The sequence below is a fragment of the Zeus faber genome (genome assembly GCF_960531495.2).
Source record: "Zeus faber genome assembly, chromosome: 8".
In the NCBI taxonomy this organism is placed as follows: domain Eukaryota; kingdom Metazoa; phylum Chordata; class Actinopteri; order Zeiformes; family Zeidae; genus Zeus; species Zeus faber.
In genome coordinates, this window is record NC_137195.1 from 10,628,803 (window position 1) to 10,647,574 (window position 18,772).

Consider the following 18,772-nt stretch of genomic DNA (forward strand, 5'->3'; position numbering starts at 1 on the left):
TGTAAACGTACAATAATAACACCAACTATAATTTATAAACGCCTTTTTGAGAAACCCAAGGACACTTCAAAAGTAAGACTTTTTTTTTTTTTTTTTTTTTTTTTTTTTTTAAATCAAATCAAATAAACATTAAAAAAATAAAAATAAATAAAATAAAACGTCCCTAATTCCTCTCGGTCCAATTTAACTTCACCTCCTTCCGCTCCTTTACTTTGAAGGGGGGGTGTAGTGGGTGGGGTAGTGGGTGTGGGTGGGTGGGGGAGGGGGGCGGGGCAGCGCCGTCAGGAGCGCTCCGGCGATGACCTCACGCTGGAGCGCGCGCGCGCGCGGGGCCGCTGATTGGCCGCCCGTGTCGCGGGCGGCACTTCAAAGCCGAAGAGGAGCCACGGCCGCGGCGGAATGGGCGGAACGCGTCATTGTGTCGCGCACCTCGGGGGAAAAAAAAAAAACAAAAAAAAAAAAAACACACTGATCCGATTCATAAATATAAAAAAGATCCTCCGAGGAGGGCGCTTTTTTTGTGCGTGTGATGGCAACTTCACTTCTCGGGGTGAGTCTTGAGGAGTTTCTTTACGGGGTTTAATTAGGGTTTTCTTTTTTTGGGGGGGGGGGGGGGTTGCTTTCTTTCTTTCTTTTTTTTCTTTTTTTTTTTTAATGGTCCGGCAGAGGGGACGGGGATTAAAATGACTTCGGCTCCGCAGTGCGTTGATTATACTTTGAGTGAGCGGTTCGCATGAGACGAGAACGCGCCGCTCACCTTCCCTCCCGATTTGATAGAAATAAGTGGTTGTTATTTGCTGGTTTCTTTTCGTCTAGATCTACAGGTAGGCAACGCCGATGAGCTCTTTTGACTTTTAAATGATTCAACGACTGTGGTAATTAAAAAGGCATGTGATGGACTGTGAGGCAGTGAGTTGCAGGCTGGAAGGGGGGGAAAAAACGGTTCTTCGGTCGAGTGTCAACAGGAAACTCCATTAACATATTCAACTTTGGTTTTGTTTTTGTGCTGCCAATAACTTGCTGGTCTGGTTTTTTTTTTTTTCTGTCATCTTAGGAGGAGCCGAGGTTGGGATCGACTCCTTTAGCCATGCTGGCTGCAACATGCAACAAAATAGGGAGTCCGAGCCCTTCACCCTCCGCAATTTCGGATAATTCCTCCTCGTTTGGAAAGGGTTTCCACCCGTGGAAGAGAGCCACGGCCAGCAGCTGCAGCCTGGGCTCCGGGCTTCCCGGGTTCGGGGTGTCCCGCAACGGATCCGGTATCTCGGACTCTTTTGGCAGCAACGGTTCCACCGGATCGAGCGCCTTTTCCCTGACTTCTGGCACCGCGTCGAGTTCACACTTTGGGAACGACTATTCTGTGTTCCAGGCCTCGGTTTCGAACAACTCTCAAGAGTCCGGCCACCAGCCGGTCTTTATCTCCAAGGTGCACACCTCGGTGGACAGTCTGCAGGGCATTTATCCAAGGATGAGCGTTGCGCACCCCTACGAGTCCTGGTTCAAATCCTCGCACCCGGGGATCCCCACGGGAGAGGTGGGGACCACCGGAGCGTCGGCGTGGTGGGACGTCGGGGCGGGATGGATTGACGTTCAGAACCCGAACGGAGCGGCCCTGCAGAGCTCCCTGCACTCCGGAGGTCTCCAGACCTCCTTGCACTCTCCTCTGGGGGGATATAACTCCGACTACTCGAGTCTAAGCCACTCCGCTTTCAGCACGAGTCCCTCTCCTCACCTGTTGACCACCGGTCAGCATCTCATGGACGGTTTCAAACCGGTGCTGTCCTCTTATCCGGACTCCAGCCCCTCTCCTCTGGCCGGGACGGGGGGCACCATGCTCTCCGGGGCTCCACCCGCGTCTTTAGCCGGGTCTCCGCGGTCCTCCGCCCGGCGGTACTCCGGCAGGGCCACCTGCGACTGTCCGAATTGCCAGGAGGCAGAGCGGCTGGGGCCGGCGGGGGCCAGCCTCCGGAGAAAGGGTCTCCACAGCTGCCACATCCCAGGTTGCGGGAAAGTTTACGGGAAAACGTCGCACCTGAAAGCCCACTTGAGGTGGCACACCGGCGAGAGGCCGTTCGTGTGCAACTGGCTCTTTTGCGGGAAGAGGTTTACGCGCTCCGACGAGCTCCAGCGACATTTACGCACGCACACCGGGGAGAAACGGTTCGCCTGCCCGGTGTGCAACAAGAGATTTATGCGCAGCGACCACTTGAGTAAACACGTGAAGACTCACAGCGCCGGGGGCTCCGCCGGGTCCGGCTCGGGCGGGAGCGGTGGCAAGAGAGGGAGCGACACCGACAGCGAGCACAGCGCGCCGGGGAGCCCCCCGTGCCATTCCCCCGACATGTTGCAACCACCTGAGGCCGCCCCAGGAGTGGGCATGAACGGGCTTTAACTCCCCCATTTATCAAACAACAACAACAACAACCACAACAATAAAAAAAAACAGGTTAATTGGACATTATTTTATGTATGCAAAAAAAAGTTTCATCATTGGTCTCGTTTAGGAAAATTACTATTTGAACTGTCTCAAGTGCTTCAGACTACTAAATGCCCGGTTTCATAATTGTCCACAAGAACCTTCCTATCGATACATCTGCAATATGAAACTGTAATCAAGTTGTATGGGGTTTAACTTAAGTCTTGTCATACTGCAGATCCACATTGCCGTGCAGATTGGAAACAAAACCTTATTATAATTATAATGATGTGGCCTGCAAAGTGGTGTTACTGCTGACATATCTGTTCTCCAAGACCAAACTTTGGCACTTTATTACTGAGCAGGAGAAATTATTCACGTGTGTCCCTCTCGATGGGCTGCTTCGTAAGTCATGATAATAAAAAAAAAAATATTTCGCTATTGTTATCTAGTTTTTGATAATGTGCAACAGTTGTAGGTTTATATTGCGTATTGGTATTCGCGCCAGGAGGCCAATCTGGGTTTACTCACATTTTACTCCACTGCAAATCTGTTGTATATAATAAAAAGGTAGGTTAGAATATAAACACACACCCACGTAAAGGTGAGTTATGTATTTGTCCGGGAGACGATTTTGTATAGTTATTTCTAGTTGTATATGGACTCTAGAAAAATATTTGAAGATGTAAGGAAATGTACTTGGATTTTCATTGACAAGTTATAAAAAAAAAATGTATTGTGGGAAGTTATATTTAACCACGAGTTTTCTTGTATTTAGGGGGTCTTTAATTAGGCGCACTTTGAATTTATTTGTAAGATTTTGAAATCATTTACTGTTTATTGGTTCGTTTAATTTAAGTAAGCATGTTGTAAAAGTGACGTTCATTTTACAATGCTGTTCCCCCCCACCCCCGAGACTGGCTTTTTATGTAAGCCACTCAATAAAGTCAGTATGGATCAGAACTAACTGATCGACTCAGCTTATCATTTGATTATTGGATCCACAAATTCATGGTTAGAGTCGAGGCCTGGAAACGAGAAACTTATTTTGTTTGTTTGTTTGTTTGTTTGTTTGCCTTCAAAACATCCACTCGGAACTCCTCACAATTTGGGGCGTGTTCACAACGCTGCAGATGTGTTGAAATGACGTTGACAAATCTGTACAAGTTTGAGGAAATTTAAGCAAACATTGTTATGGAAACGAAATATCAGAGAAAGAAAACTTCTGGCATCTGCGCATGACCCTTGAATATGCAACATACAAAATATTGGATATATTTGTGTTTTTTTGTTTTTATTCTTCAAATTAATTAAATTATTCGGGGTTCATAGAAGTTAATTTGTGTGTGTGTGTGTGTGTGTGCGCGTGTGTGTGTTATATTGGTGTAGGCCTAACGTTTGTAGAGAAAGTCCAAACGTAAAACAAAGTAAAAAAAAAAAAAAAAAGAAGCGCAAACTACACTCAACTTCCACTGAACATGTTACGTTGTGAAATGGGTTTTTATCATTTCAAAGTATTTTGGACGATGCACAATTGTATTGCCTCAATTTGCTTTAATATCGTTTTGTCGAAGATCTCGAAGAAATTTTAAGATAGTAAACGATACCTTCTACCAGACTAATGGTTTGTATATTTAAAGTGTGCTAAACGGAACGACATATTTTGTATTCATTATACTTGAATTGTACATACATCGTTGTACAGAAGTTGAACTTTATTTGTGTTAAATACACCTGAGCATGCTCAAATGGAACAGCTTCAGGTTTACTTCGGTATAATTAAGGATACCACTATTTTCAACATTCTGTAAATTATTTCTGCTGGAAATTATTTATTTTTATGTGCAAGACTTGCCTGTGGCCTATTACCCCACGGTTTGATGATATGTGATTTAACGCTTAAAGCATGTTTTGCCCTGTTACAGTTAAAGATAGGCGAGTATTGTTTTATAAAATACAAACATTTCAAATCCCAAAAGGGAAAAAAAAAAAAAATCTCAAAGGGATTTACAGAGGAAAACAAAACTAAACTCGGTGTATCTACCGCCGCGCCTTACCGAGATAACCATCAAAAATTATTCCCACCAGTATTCACGTTCAAATATGTACTTCATTATTATTATTTTTTTTTGTTTTGTTATTATTTTGTTTCATATTAGATATTTGTGAGTTAAACATTTGGGCAGGACACGCTCGGGTCCCACGCGTGTCCTTCAGAAATAACAACCTGTAGTTCTAAAACGGATGACAGGAGATATATATATATATAAATATATATATATTTCTTATGCTATAAATTGATTACATTTATTCCGTTTAAAATATAAAAATATTCTGTGGCACCATCTTTCATTCGTCGTTGCAATGTTTACAGTTGTTTTTCTGGGATAATACAGACACCGTGTGAATCAGCTAAACAAGCTTAGGTCCTATAATACCTCCTATACAATATGTATGCATTGTGGTATAAAGGAAAGCTGTTGCGCAGAGATGTACCCAGGGTTTGCCATGTTTTAACTGTCTCTCCACACCTGCTGCTTTATTTCTAAATCTTCAGTTCTCCTGGTGAAGGCGAACTTCAGTAGTTCACCAAGTATTTTCCTAAGCAGTTTGCAGAACATGTGTGAGCGTGTGGCGCCATCTGGTGTTTATTAAAATCCATCCCTAAACACTTAAACTACAGCAATACCATCTATATATATACCCAATACCCCTATCTAATTTGAAACATACATTGCAATATACTGTCATTCTTCCAATTTTCCCAAGAAAGGAAATGCTTAAAATAAAAATAAAATAAAGTCATTTACTAAGCTTCAAAACATTTTTGGGGGGGGGTGGCGGGGTCAGTAAGATATCTCAGATGATAACTTTACCTGGCGAAAAAAAATGTGGATAAATCATATTCATAAAATAAAGAATTTAACACGTAAACTAGTGCTTTTGGTATTCTATAACTGGAGCAAATAAGAACGCAACTTTTTGTACATGAGGTTATTCTCCTAACGTTACCATGAGTTTCACAGGGGTGATATAAATGCTTCCATCGGATCGAACACGGAGCATTGAGCCGTGACGACACGGCAGGGTCCGGTCTGAATCCAGAGCGACAGACGTTGACAAAGGCAATGAAACCTCCCCCTTCAGTCGCCATAATGCCACGCACCCGGCACGTCTGTGTTTTGGATGCTGGGACGTAAACACTGTTTTGAACAAGGCATCATCCACAATCTCGGCACAACCTGGAAGTTACCGTCTGTCGGGAGCCGTGCCGTTGGTTATCTGCTCTCGAACCCGAGACACTAGTTGAGGGGTAAGCAGTCGGTGTTATCGGTAGGCCGGTTGAAATCAACTGAAACGTTTAGGACTGTGTGTCCACCGCTTCCTAAATAAGCCCTCTGGTTCTTCACGGCGCTCTCTCTTCATCAGATACAGCCGTAGAGATATGGAGGCCGATTTTAAAGATGTTATTACCGGACGCTCATCCCCGCCCAGGAGTCGTGCTTTTGGGTCTGAGCCTGGCCCCGCCCGACGTCTCTACGTTGCTTTTCTTTCCCGTAGATGCAAGCGACCGAGTTTGTCTTGTTGTCGTAACGGTGGGTGTTCTCTGAGACACTGTCCATCTCAGCACGGGACTTGATCACAGTAACAGATGTGTGAATAAGGTTAGTTTCGGGTAGCTTCCAGCAGCGTTGCTCACTTCTACATCCTTCCCACCACAGTCAGAGTCTGACCCCTGTAAACTTCATATGATCACATTCATATATTTTATCACATTCTAACAACACATGTACATGCATACATAGAAAAAACTTACAACCAGAATAAAAAAATAAACTTAAAGAACCTCCTTCTATTTGCAAATTATTTGCAGAGCCGTGACCTGAAGTGTTTGTAATTGTCAAATGTTTGCTTCTCCAGCACGTCTACAATCCTCTGGTTTTACTTTGTTGAAGTCAGTGGAAAAGAACAGTAGAGAAAAAAACAACGAGAGAACATGAGTTTTGAGGAAAAAATGAAAAGGCTGGTAGCAGAGAGTACACATTAGAACCACACAGTTTGTAGAAGACAATGTCGAAGAATAACAACCAACAACACGTTTTCATATTTGGTATTATAGCAATGAGCGAAGACCCAACACAGAAGACTGCAACGTGGCAGGAGATGGATAGGTGCAGCGGTAGCCCAGAAGGTTTTTAATAGTGTGACAAGATGAGGCCAGTGTAAACATCAGGGTGACACACAAAAAGGGCCCTGAAATAGCTGAATTTCAGAAGTACAAGGGTCAGGACATGGAACGTAACTCACGTACGATCCATGGATGAATGCTTCCTCTCGACGCCTTGAAAAGTCGGGAGTAATGCTGAAAACACAGAGGCAACGGGCAATAATATTTATCACGAAAAGATGAATAAATTAGGGTTCAATGTTAAACCTATAAATTTTACTGTCAATCCCGCAGACTGCATTGTTTGGTCCTAAGGAGGAGCGTTATAGCCTCATTTGAATAACTGAGGCCCCAGCGAGGAAAGGGCTAAAAGGTCCAGAACGAAGCTGAAAACAGCTGCCAACTGTGAATCAAGGCCACAACAACAGCTCAGGCCAGAGAACAGCAAACCCAGCACAACCAAACCCCAAAAGGAACAAAAAAAAAAAAAAAGTCTATGCTCACTAATATACTTTTTTTAGTTAGCGATGTGTTTCTAAACCTGTACAGAGTTGAAAATTATTTTATGCTTATATTATATGTAACTATTATTGTCTTTTTTTTAGTATCAAAGCCATAATGGACATTTAAGGAGTCAGACATTATAACCAGAGTGTCCTTGGAATTGGATGACGCAGCTGTGGATTTGATGATATGCATTTTAGTCATTCCGAGTGATACACCTCAAACCATTTTCTTTTTCTATATTTGTCTGTTTCTATTTCGGGTTTTTGTTACGCTACAATAGCATCATTGTTAAACAGCATACTTGAAAGTACACAGACCTGACAGGACATCAAATGCATCTCCTTCAAATTGGGTCAAATTCTTCAAGCTGGAGATGTGATGTGGAACGCCCTGCTGCCCTCTCCATTTTAAATACGCTCCAATTAGATTTGTTATAAAATTGTTTTTTCATTTGTTGAATATGTTGTGCCGTTTAGAAAAATACATGAACATGTAAGGTCGTTAAATGAAGCCCAACTAAAACGAATAGGACAGCCCTCGGCCAGGTGCCGCCCCGCTGGAAAGACGCCATCTAGTGGCTTGAATTCCCTGCTGTTGGACCCTGACATTTCTCAGGCAATCAAGGAGAAAATGTTCGTGACACGAGTGAAAAGGATCCCTCTTTAAGTTTTCACTTGAACCTATATAAATAGAATAGATAGATAGAATAGAATAATAAGCAGCCTAGTTTTCCCGGTGCCATGTGGGACAGTGTTTGCCTATCCAACCGGGTGAAACACAGTAAATCGTACATGGCTGCAGAGGGGTTTACTTAAATCACATACTTTATTTACTTCATCGTACAGATATTACAATTTGTTTGCAGCGCTGTCGTGGGTCATCAAGTTGTTGTGCAAGAAGGAAGGTAAGTGCTCGCCCTTCCCTTCCTCTTTTTCAACGGAGTCCAGGCACCATAAATATAATGAGGGGGTGGTTTAAAGCTATACTTTAAATGTTTATTAATATTGAAAGTTGGCTAATTAAAATAAATATAATTGAACTTGACTTATCTGAGATGGATATTTCATGATAAGCTATGTTTTTTTTAACATTCAAATTGCTTTTTGTTAATTCTGTATATTTTTATATATGGCTATTTTTGTTTCATATTTGGCTTTTTTTCTTGTTGCAGATTGGTCAGGTTTGTCTGTACAGCACTGCACAGTGATGACATTAGAATAAGGACGTGAATCCAGAAATGCACGATTCTGAGAACTGAACTAAAAGCAGCCTTGGCAACAGGCTCTCTCTGAGAATACAAGTCGGAGGCTGGCGAAGGTGGGCGGAGGTGGGCGGAGGGATCTTGGGCTTTTTGACCTGCAGCTCACAGGTGGTGGATGCAAATCTCAGAGCTTAAGGATGAATTCAGACTGGCGAGTGCAAATTCTATCCAATCCTACCTCACTGAGCTGCCTCTTGTTTATGCATTCCTGTCATACCAATAGAGAATCAAGGTTATAGAGTCTGACTGGCTGTTCCCTACGAATCCACAGTCTTTACTGGAGTTGCAAGATTTGGTAAGACAGCGTGTATTCATACAGAAAAAGTAGACAATGATGAAACAAAAGATTAAACTCTTTGTTTCTTTTGAAATATTACTTTTTATGAGATCTTGTCTGGGATAATTGAGTAAATATCTTTTGAATTCCTCTCACTTTCTGTGGATTGCGCCCTTTGAACTTCTATGAGGTACATTTTAATAAAGTTATCATCAGAGCCATCTACTAAGAGTGTTGTCCATTAGAGAAAAGCCAAGACACAGGCTAGAAATATAAGGAATTTGATGTAATTTGATGAATGTGCATTTTATGTAAAACACCTTCTGCTCTTACCATTCTACTGTAGTTAAACGGTAGAGAAATGGCCCCACCAAGTGGCAAAAAGGTACATGGACTGACGACAAACTAAAAAAACATTAACATTTTAATCTGTATAATTGTATTAGCACTTTTTTTATTAACAATTTGCCTATGTTGTATTAATGACATAGGCCTATATGTTGTGATGATTTAATACAATAATGTATGTCATGCATTGCCATGTGATCTCATATACATAAAAGGCAATATGCACTGAATCAATTGGTACCCATATACATTTCTGCAAAGCAACACCATATTGTATATATGAAAATATGAAAATGATCATCCATCTTCTCTTTTTTCCATTTGGCACCAAATGGTCCCAGTAAAAGGCGCATTTTAAATTAAATGCATATTTAAATGTATGTTTATTATTATCTTTATTATTATTATTATCTGTTACACACAATCTAAATGTCTATTCCTTATCTGAAGTATAATGATTTTATGAGAGGCATTTCCTTGGTATTATGAAGTATAATAAATAAATATGCCCTTAACCTACCGGTGTTTTGTTTTTGTCTTTCAGCATTCATTTACTTTTACACACATATTACCTGATGGTATTATAAAAGCATTTACCATATGCATTCGGTAATATTCAGCTGAAATATATTTTTGTATTGTAAAAGCAACTATATTTCATGATTGATTTAAAGATTTGAATCCCTACATAGTCAATATTAGATGACAAAAAAGATTATATAATACTAGGTAATGATGTTATTTCAATCGCAGGTATGCAAAATATCTTAAAATGGTAACCGGGTGAAATACCCTTCATGTATAAAGGGTATTTATGAAAATTTGCACTTGAGCAATAATTTATCTTGTATCTATGTTACTATAAAACACATGTGGCAGGCATTTTTATGATATCAAGGTCTCATAACGACAGAATGTCAGAGGGCACATTAATCTTCTCCATGTTCTGGCATTATTGACCAGGCATTTACTGAATTACGTTTGCATGCAATTAATAAGAGGATAAACTCTGTGAAGACAATCTGCACTAGTTTAACCCATTCTAATTGGACATTTAACCGAATTTCCAGAATGGGGAAGATGTGCAACGTTTTGAAGAAATTCTCTTGCATTTTCATGTCACCAACTGCACTTTGCATATATATATATATATATATATATATATATATATATATAGGATGGACACAACTTGAATTATCTCAAAATTAATAAGCATCTCTGGAATGGTTGTAAAGTGACACGAAGGATTGGAAACGTTTATGAATAGCCACTAGAGGGGAGCATCCACAGACTTTAGGCCACAACAACAAAAAAAAAATCACATAAAACACAAGCAACGGTGGAGTTTAGTATACACAGACAGACAGACAAAAAGTTAACCAAAGTCAACCTTGGTTATATCCGTATATCCCTTACCGACTAATTGGTTAAATTAAGAGTTCAGCATTCATATAATCTAATCGACAGGGACTTGCGTTTCTGTTTGGTCGATAGGGCCTTTTAAACAGCTTACACTAAACAGCTGCACAGTTGAACGCGTACAAATTCTTTACAATAATAATAATAATAATAATAATAATAATAATAATAATAATAAAACACATGCAAAATGTTGACTATTTCGTTTCGGTTCCAATGACCTTGGTGATCACGATCGATACGACTCCTGGAACTTGGACTTTGGTGGAGTCTTGATTTAATCACTCAGCCCGTTCTACCTAGCCACACCACGGGCAGCCAGGCAGGTCTGCGGGGCTGCACGCAGGCAGCAATGTTTACAGTTCAACTCGTTGAAATACTTTAAACACAACAATGAACTACACGACGGAGTAGCAGGAACATGACACGCACGTATATTATTTGGGAAAGTAGGTAAGGGCAGGGTGCGTTTGTGTCAGTCCATTCAAAGTAACGGCGATATTTATTAATCCACTGTAGCTATCTAGCACTTGTTTCACGCGTAATTCTAAACGATAATAATAAACAAAAAAAAAATCAGTGGTGGAAAACAATTTGTTCATGTACTTCATTAAATGTATCAGGCATTTGTACTTACTTAAACATATTCGGTTCAGGAGACTTCGAACATGCGCTGCCGCGGGCATATCGCAAGTGTATTTTTCCGAGCGTGCGAACTGCATTGTGGGTAATGTAGTCGCCACACCACCCGGGACCGATACGGCGTCAAAGGGCTCGCTGTTATTTCAAAAACTACCAGTCCCGAAGGGCTTTGCGTCTGGAACCCCGACACTCACCCTGGTCCCAGGCACCTTGGAGACGCTCCCTAGAAGTTTGCGGCAGTGCTGGTGGGTCGAGCTGCGCGCTGCGCCCAGGTGGAGAAGAGGAGCGCCACCTTTGTACTCACTCCAACGGTGAGTCAGTTGTACATATTAAAATGTGCTGTGGTGATTTACCAATTTAAAAACGTGTGAACATCGTGTTATCGGTGTCGGGCTGCTGTGTTTATAGACAGATCAGATGGATACTTTATTCATCTCCGGGGGGAAACGGCGGTGTTACAGCAGCATACAAAACAATAGCCAATAATACTACTACTACTACTACTACTACTACTACTACTACTAATAATAATAATAATAATAATAATAATAATAATAATAAGTTTAAGGAATAGCAAAGGATAAATAAATAAAAAGAGCAAGATGCAATAAACCTAAAAATGACAACATAAAAAAAATGGCAATATATAGTAGACCTACAAATTTACAGAACAATAGAAAAAATAAGCAATATCCAATAAACCTAAAAAAACAAAACAGAAATCATAAATAAAATCAACCTCTGTTTCACCAATTTACATTCTAAAAAAATTGGGCAAGTATGCATGATGAATATGTAAAATGCCAGCTGTACAAAACTATTATGAGGAACAGATTTGTTGCTGCAGTGAATGGATGTTTTGTTCCGTCTGTACAACAGATAACAGGTATATTATTACAGGCATTTAGAACATTCATTCTCTTCGGATGCAGGCTGGGCATAGAAGCGGTGTCATGTCCAGGTGGATCTTACTGTGTCTTCTGAACGTGGAAAAAAGTAATTGTGCCAAAAGCTGTTGTATTCCATCCCAAGTGTGCTCAGACAATGTCATATGCAGATGTACAGTGGCAGCACGCTCTCACAGCAACTGTTGTGTAAAAGACAAGACCAACCTGTTTTTGTGTAACTGGTGTAACAAACAGCATTATCAATGACTGACTCACTAGACGGGCCACGAATGGGTAGTGTCCTTTCACCCCAGCAAGTGACAGACTGGAGGCTTTCATGAACCTGCGGCTCAGGGTGTGGAAATACAGGTTGAAATACGACTGGCGTTGCGCTCTGCTCTTTTGTTCCTTTTGCTCGAGCTTGTCAAAACACGGCGGCGTTTGTAGGTTAGAAGTGATTTCCTGAAATGCCACAATTTCTGCACATATTGTTTATACACATTGTTTTGACATTTATTGTTCACCTTTTTTTAACCGTTTAACAAGCTCTGGTTACCTTTCAGTTGAGTGTCATTGATAAGTGTTACCCAAGTATAGATATAGTGTGGTTTCTATTCGTGGTTAGGGTTGATATGGGTTTCTCGATGGCCGATGCAGATATTTAGAGAGCTGGGAGGCCGATTTATAAAACCGATATCATGTTGTGTTTTTTTTATTTGCTGTCTGTTTCAGATATTCAGAATCGATATGTATAAAAACAAAGTAGATAAAATTAGTCTGCAGACATTCTTGGTTTATCAGCCTCGTGAGCGCAGGCATCGGCCAATGCCGATTATCTTAAAATGCGCAAATATTGGCCCGATTAATTGGTTGGCCACTAGTTTCTATGTAATCCCATGCATGGACGTAGGAGCCATTCTATTTAAAGGAGCACTGTGTAACACCCTTTTGGGTATTTTGCGATCAGACAGCCTTAAATTGTAATACATTTTTTAATTAACCCTCCCTGCAAGGCTAACCCTTAAGTCCAATCAGAACATATTTGCAGTTTGTCACCACTTAGATTTGCTTTGGTGAGAGCGAGGGACAGGATAAACGGGGACGGGTGATTACTGAGCCTTATTTAGAGTTATTGGGTGTCATTTTATCTCTGCAAATGGAACACTTGCATTTCCGTGCTAAGTAAAAGGTTAGGTAAATTGATAAACGCATTGCAATTTAAAGTGGCACACTAGAGAATCTCACACAGTGCTCCTTTAAACCGTAGCCCACCATGTTGAATAGCACATGGAATAGCAGTGCATCGTTCTGTCCAGCATGTGCTTCTTTCAGGGCACTAATTACTGCCTCGCATCCATTGTACCTGCCAACTACTAATCGGGCGCCTGCATAGAGTGCCCACTTTGAACCAGTGATTAAATAACTTTTATTTAACGAACTTCCTTTGCTGGTGTAGCCAGATAGAAGGGTCCGGCAGAGCCCAATAAATGTTTACTTTGGTTGGGAGGATCAACTGCTTTGTACTCCTCTGATTTCATTCATACAGTAAAGTTAAATATCTTTCATTACTACAGATGTAAAAATGGCGGTCATCAGAGCAAAGTCCTGCCGTCGCGTAGGGAGTCTCATGCGGAGCAGATCGGAGGGGACGTTGATCGATCTGGACGATGCCACGCCAAACAGCACTTTCAATGGTGAAACTTTTATTTTGAAGCTTGACCGGCTAAATTTGTTTATTTGCTTCTCATGCTGTCGTTAATTTATGGTGGTATGATAACAGAGAAATTCCTAATTCCGTTTCTCACAGGTAGCCTCACTTCACAAATGACCAAACATTCTGAATGGCCTGTTTTACAACCGGAAGTCACAAAGTTAACTCAAACAACTAATCCATTCTGGAACAAGCTGTCCGGATCCAACCCTTTTCTAGATGACATTGTACACAACAACACAGAAAACAATGTTTCCAACACATCAACTCAAGAAAAGGACCATGCGGACATTTTGGACACTAATGACGACGCTATTAGTACGTCTTCAGATGAATCCAGCCTGGGGAACCTTTCGGAATCCAGGCATAAAAGTTCGAACAGGTCTGGGAGATGGAGAAGCGCTTCAGACATCTTGCATGAACTGGAGAGAAAGGAATCAAAAAAGGAAAATGGCCTCAAACCAACTGGGCCCGTTCTGAATCCAGATTTCGAGTGGCTAAAAAATGACAGGGAGGCCTACAAGATGGCCTGGCTGAGCCACAGGCAGCTGACCAGGTCGTGTCTGGACCTCGGGCTGATGAGCCAGAGCCTTGGATGGGCTCAGACCCAGGCCACCGACTACATGGTCGTCTGCAAGGTCGATCACGCCGGGGGTTCAGTGCAGTTACCGGACTCTGAAATATGTATGCGCCTCCCAGAAGGCCACGTTCCTCCCGGGGAAATTCAGGAGGTTTCGTTGAAAGCAATTCTTGATCCTCCGCCTGGGCTCAACAGCACCTACGTGACCACCATGAGTCCGCTTCTGGAAGTGACTCTCAGCAACCTCAAGACACAGGATTGTGTCACCCTGGAGGTAAAACTTGCTGCAGAGGTGAAGAATGACCCTTTAAGTCAAGTGATGTCCACACTTGTGGGGTTGGTGTCCGAAAAAAGAGAGGGACCTTATGAAAAAGTAAAAAGCTGTCACGTTGAGAATAACATTATGCAGATGAAACTGCAGGACTTGAAAAAACATTTTTACGTCATCGCAGCTGCGGAGGCCTCTGTTGTCCAATTCCCGGCCAAATCGGTGTGGGACTACCTCGATCGTGAACTTTCCGTCGGCGTGTACGGGCCCAGGTACATTCACCCCTCCTTCAAGGTGGTAATGGTCGTCTCCTGTCATAACGACATCCCGCCAAGGCTCCCGTTCACCGACATGTGGATAGGCGACCGAAACCTGCCCCCGGTTGTGCTGCATCTCTGGGGGAAATATCAGTTCAAGCCGGACACATTCGATGACCTGCAAATTGCCATTGGGGTCACAAACTCAACCTTCAAAGTCAAAGCTGAAGACAAAGTGAAGGAGGTCAGAATAAGTCAACTGAAAAAAGGCAAAGTTTTGCATTTACCTTTTGCATTGTCTCATGCTGAGATGGGACAAATCACTTGCTTTAAATTAGACCTACAAGTGCGAAAACAGTGCGACAGTTCAGCTATTGCAAATTTCCCGGTGCCGTCCCCAGCGGTAGCGCCCGTTCGGTCGGATAAGCACAACTCTAAGCAGCTGGACAGGAGAACGGAGATCGCGAGGTCCTTAACTATTCCCGAAGAGGCCGTTCCGGAATTCCCCAAGTTCCAGGATCGATCTGTGAACCTCCAGTGGTACGGGGTGGCCCTGAAAACGGTGCTCCGCCAGCCCCGGGTGGAGTACCTCCTGGAGTACTTCAAGGGTGACACGTTGGCGCTCCTCTCGAGAGAAACGGTGAAGTCGGTAGGAAATTTGAAGGTGAAGGAGTGGTACATCGGATTCCTCAGGGGCAGGACCGGCTTGGTGCACTGCAAAAACGTGAAGCTCATCACCAGAGACCAAGTGATCGGCTTTGCCGGCATCCAAGTCACCACCGAGGTGCTTCTGGACAACATGACCCTGCCCTTCAACAAGCTCACCTACATGTACTCAGCCATCCAGACCCTGGTGACCGAACACATCACCAGCTGGAGACATTTCGCAGACGCCCTGGGCTACTCCAACCTCTCCTTGGACACCATCACGCGGCGAAACGCCGAGACCGAGGCTGACAAAGTCGCCTGCGTGTTGGAAAAGCTGAAGGAAGATTGCCACGCCGAGAAGAGCAGGAAAAAGTTCCAACATGAGCTCATGGTGGTAAGCGGCGACGCAATAAATCGACTCGATTTCTGCTTTTGCTTTTGCGTCCGTTGGCTCTGCTCTTTTCCTGCCACTGAATGTATTTGCCGTTGTCGTCCAAGGGTCTTTTGAAGATGGATTCCCTCGGCCTGGTGGCTCAGTTGATCCAGAACACAGTCATTCTGTCCACTGCGGTGGAGCTGGGCGTGAGATGGAAGGAGCTGGCGGAAAAAATTGGGAAACTCTCCAGTGCTCAGATCGCGGGCTATGAGGCGCCGCATCGCGGGACGAACGGCGAAGTTGGCGCCCAGGTCAGTTTGCCTGGAAAGGTTTTAAGGACCGATGTACACCCTTGAAACATTGACAATGCCAGTTTGTAGTTTGGATTAAAACGTTTGAAATGATAAAGCGTCTCTTGGGGCAGATAAGCATTCCAGAGGTGACGGGCAGGGTTGATGTTTGACAAAGCATCCAAGCATGAAAATGGTGACTTTTTTTTTTTTTTTTTTTTTTTTAACTCACCTGGTGCTGTCACAACAAACGTTAAAACCTGAAAAACCTTCTCCCGGAAGTCCCCCAGGAAAAAAAAAAAAAAAAAAAAAAAAACAAGAACGCCTGTATACACCACAAAGGTTTATAGGAAAATGAAGAAAACAGCTGCTTAACTTTGCTAAAACGCTCAATCAACTTTCCGTCAACAATGCGGCGACAATTTACAGTCAACATGAGCATTTTCCATCAATCTTAGTCAAATGTGTCTAAAATGTCCCTGCGTTTGATATGTCCCGGGTTCTATGCACGTCTCTCCATACATCATAAACAAGGTCATGGCAATAAAACATTTGACATCCCAAAATAATGTCGTAAATTTCAATGTTTAGAATCATCCCTCTAAGACAGGGAGTGGGCTTCTCAAATGGGATTTCATTCCCGTTGATTGACGCCTTTTTTTTCCCCGCTGTGTTCCAGTCGATGTGGAAACCTGCCTACGACTTCCTGTACGCCTGGAGCCTGCGCTACGGCGACAGCTACAAGGACATGATCCAGGACCTGCACCTGATCCTGGACAAGATAAAGAACCCCGTCACGCGGCAGTGGAGGCAGCTCACCGGAGCGCTCATCACGGTCAACTGCCTGGACGTCCTGCAAGCCTCCGCCTACCCCAAAACCTAGAGCGATGGCCTTGATGAGATGCGGAGGATGTGGTTTCCGATTGAAGATGTGACTTAGAAATTCTATATTCTACTGTTTGAGCAGATGGTTTATGCGATGTTCAGTACCACGCACAGACGACCCATTTGAGGACAATGTACTGTATTTAAAAGATTCTGATACTGCCACGTTTTAGGTCCCAGCTGGTGAATGTACATTATTATTATATTATTATTATTATTATAATTGTTGTTGTTGTTGTTATCATTATTGTTGCATTTTGAAGGAATTTAGTCTTCTGGTGAGAACAGGAGCAAATGTATTATTGTGTCTTTCTATACCCTTTCACAATATGATGAGACCTTGATGTTGTATTTACCCTTGTAAAATAGTCTTAATATTTTTGAATTAAAATCTTTATAAAAGTTAATGGAACAGTCAACCACTAACATTCCGTTGCCCTAGGTTACCATATGCAGTAGTACTCCCAATTTTCTACAGTTGCTATGATTCAATATCTTGCAAACAATTGTTAACAAGTGCAAAATACATACAATACAATATATATATATATATATATATATATATAAATGCCCAATACAATATATACAGTATATATATATGCCTAATATTAATATCCATCTATATCTTCTATCTGATTGCAAATCAAAATATTTTGGTTTACTACTTTGACTGAAGAACCTGCAGGTGGACAGGACACTTGTGCTAGAATTCTAAATATAGTTGTTCTAGTCAAAAATGGTTCAGTATGTGTAGTGGGCAGACAGTCAGAAAGAAAATGGTGGTTACTGTTCCTGTAGTTGAAGAACGACGGTATAATTAGTGCAAATTATCTTTGGTTTCTTAAGTGTACGTGTGTGTGTGTGATAGAGAAAAAGCTGGTATGCATGCATACTCTGCTGCCTATATTTTATTTTCTGGTGTAAAAAAGAAAAACATTTTCTATTTTTATACTTGGATTAATTACTTCACATACACATGTATGAAAACCAGGTCAGATTAGAGATATGCAGTAGTCACATCCCATGTTTACTAGTGATGTTTTTTTAACGTGTTCACGGTTGGTCAGTGTACTTCAGAGGTCGAGTTCTATGATACTGTTGTGTTATGATTATTATAATTTTTTTTTTTGATTTTAATAAATGTCTGTAGCCTCCCGCCGAGCTTCGTCTGTCTTCATTTCGGCGCGGCGTGAACGATCGAAATGGGGAAGTGAGGTAACCGCGGGAGAGCGTCGGTAATTACGCTGGGCCCGGCTCCGCATACCTGCTTCCACCGCAGAAAACAAAAAGCCCTCCCGGATGTTCAAAATGCAAAAAAAAAAGAAACAGAAGCACGTCGCTCCAGAAAGCAGGGCGGCACTCCCGGGGACGACGAACGTGACACGGCGTCCTTGAGGCGGGCGACCTGCCGCTCGTGGTTCCCATTGATTTCCTCCCGGCTGTGTTTGTCTTTCCCACTGGTGTTTGTTCAGGCCGGTTTCAGTGCAGATTCCGTATCAGCGTCGCTCTCACACAATGCTCAGCGTTAATGGTAAACAGAGGGAAATGCAGCGGCCTTCCGCCGTTGGACGGGCGCGGTTCGAACCTTGGTTTCGCACTATTCTTCCGAAATTGGGAGGGCCGCCGAACGGGTCGACCGTCCGGTCGGACCTCCCGAAACGCGGCGGCGTCGAGACGTGTCGGCCCGTTCACTTTTGACCGTGTCAATGGAGATGTGAGACGGGTTTTGCGCGAAATGACCAGATTTGTGCGTCCGTTTGATTCCACTTTGAAGGCGATTCATACCAAAAACCTTCCAACAGGGCAGGTTTTATCGTCTGTCCCCTAGCTCC

General features: G+C 42.6%; 2 protein-coding genes across 2 annotated transcripts; both read left to right on the forward strand.

The window, feature by feature from the left end:
• Positions 1-529: 529 nt before the first annotated feature.
• Positions 530-2,392, forward strand: sp8b (sp8 transcription factor b; the record flags this gene model as incomplete). Its single annotated transcript, XM_080005027.1, has 2 exons — positions 530-550; positions 1,055-2,392. 2 exons carry the CDS (start codon positions 530-532, stop codon positions 2,390-2,392), a joined length of 1,359 nt encoding a protein of 452 aa, XP_079861153.1.
• Positions 2,393-11,292: 8,900 nt separating this feature from the next.
• macc1 (MET transcriptional regulator MACC1) lies at positions 11,293-16,938 on the forward strand (the record flags this gene model as incomplete). Its single annotated transcript, XM_080006142.1, has 5 exons — positions 11,293-11,349; positions 13,500-13,619; positions 13,733-15,783; positions 15,888-16,076; positions 16,735-16,938. The coding sequence occupies exons 2-5, from the start codon at positions 13,508-13,510 to the stop codon at positions 16,936-16,938; spliced, it is 2,556 nt and encodes an 851-aa protein (XP_079862268.1). The 5' UTR covers positions 11,293-11,349; positions 13,500-13,507.
• Positions 16,939-18,772: the final 1,834 nt, after the last annotated feature.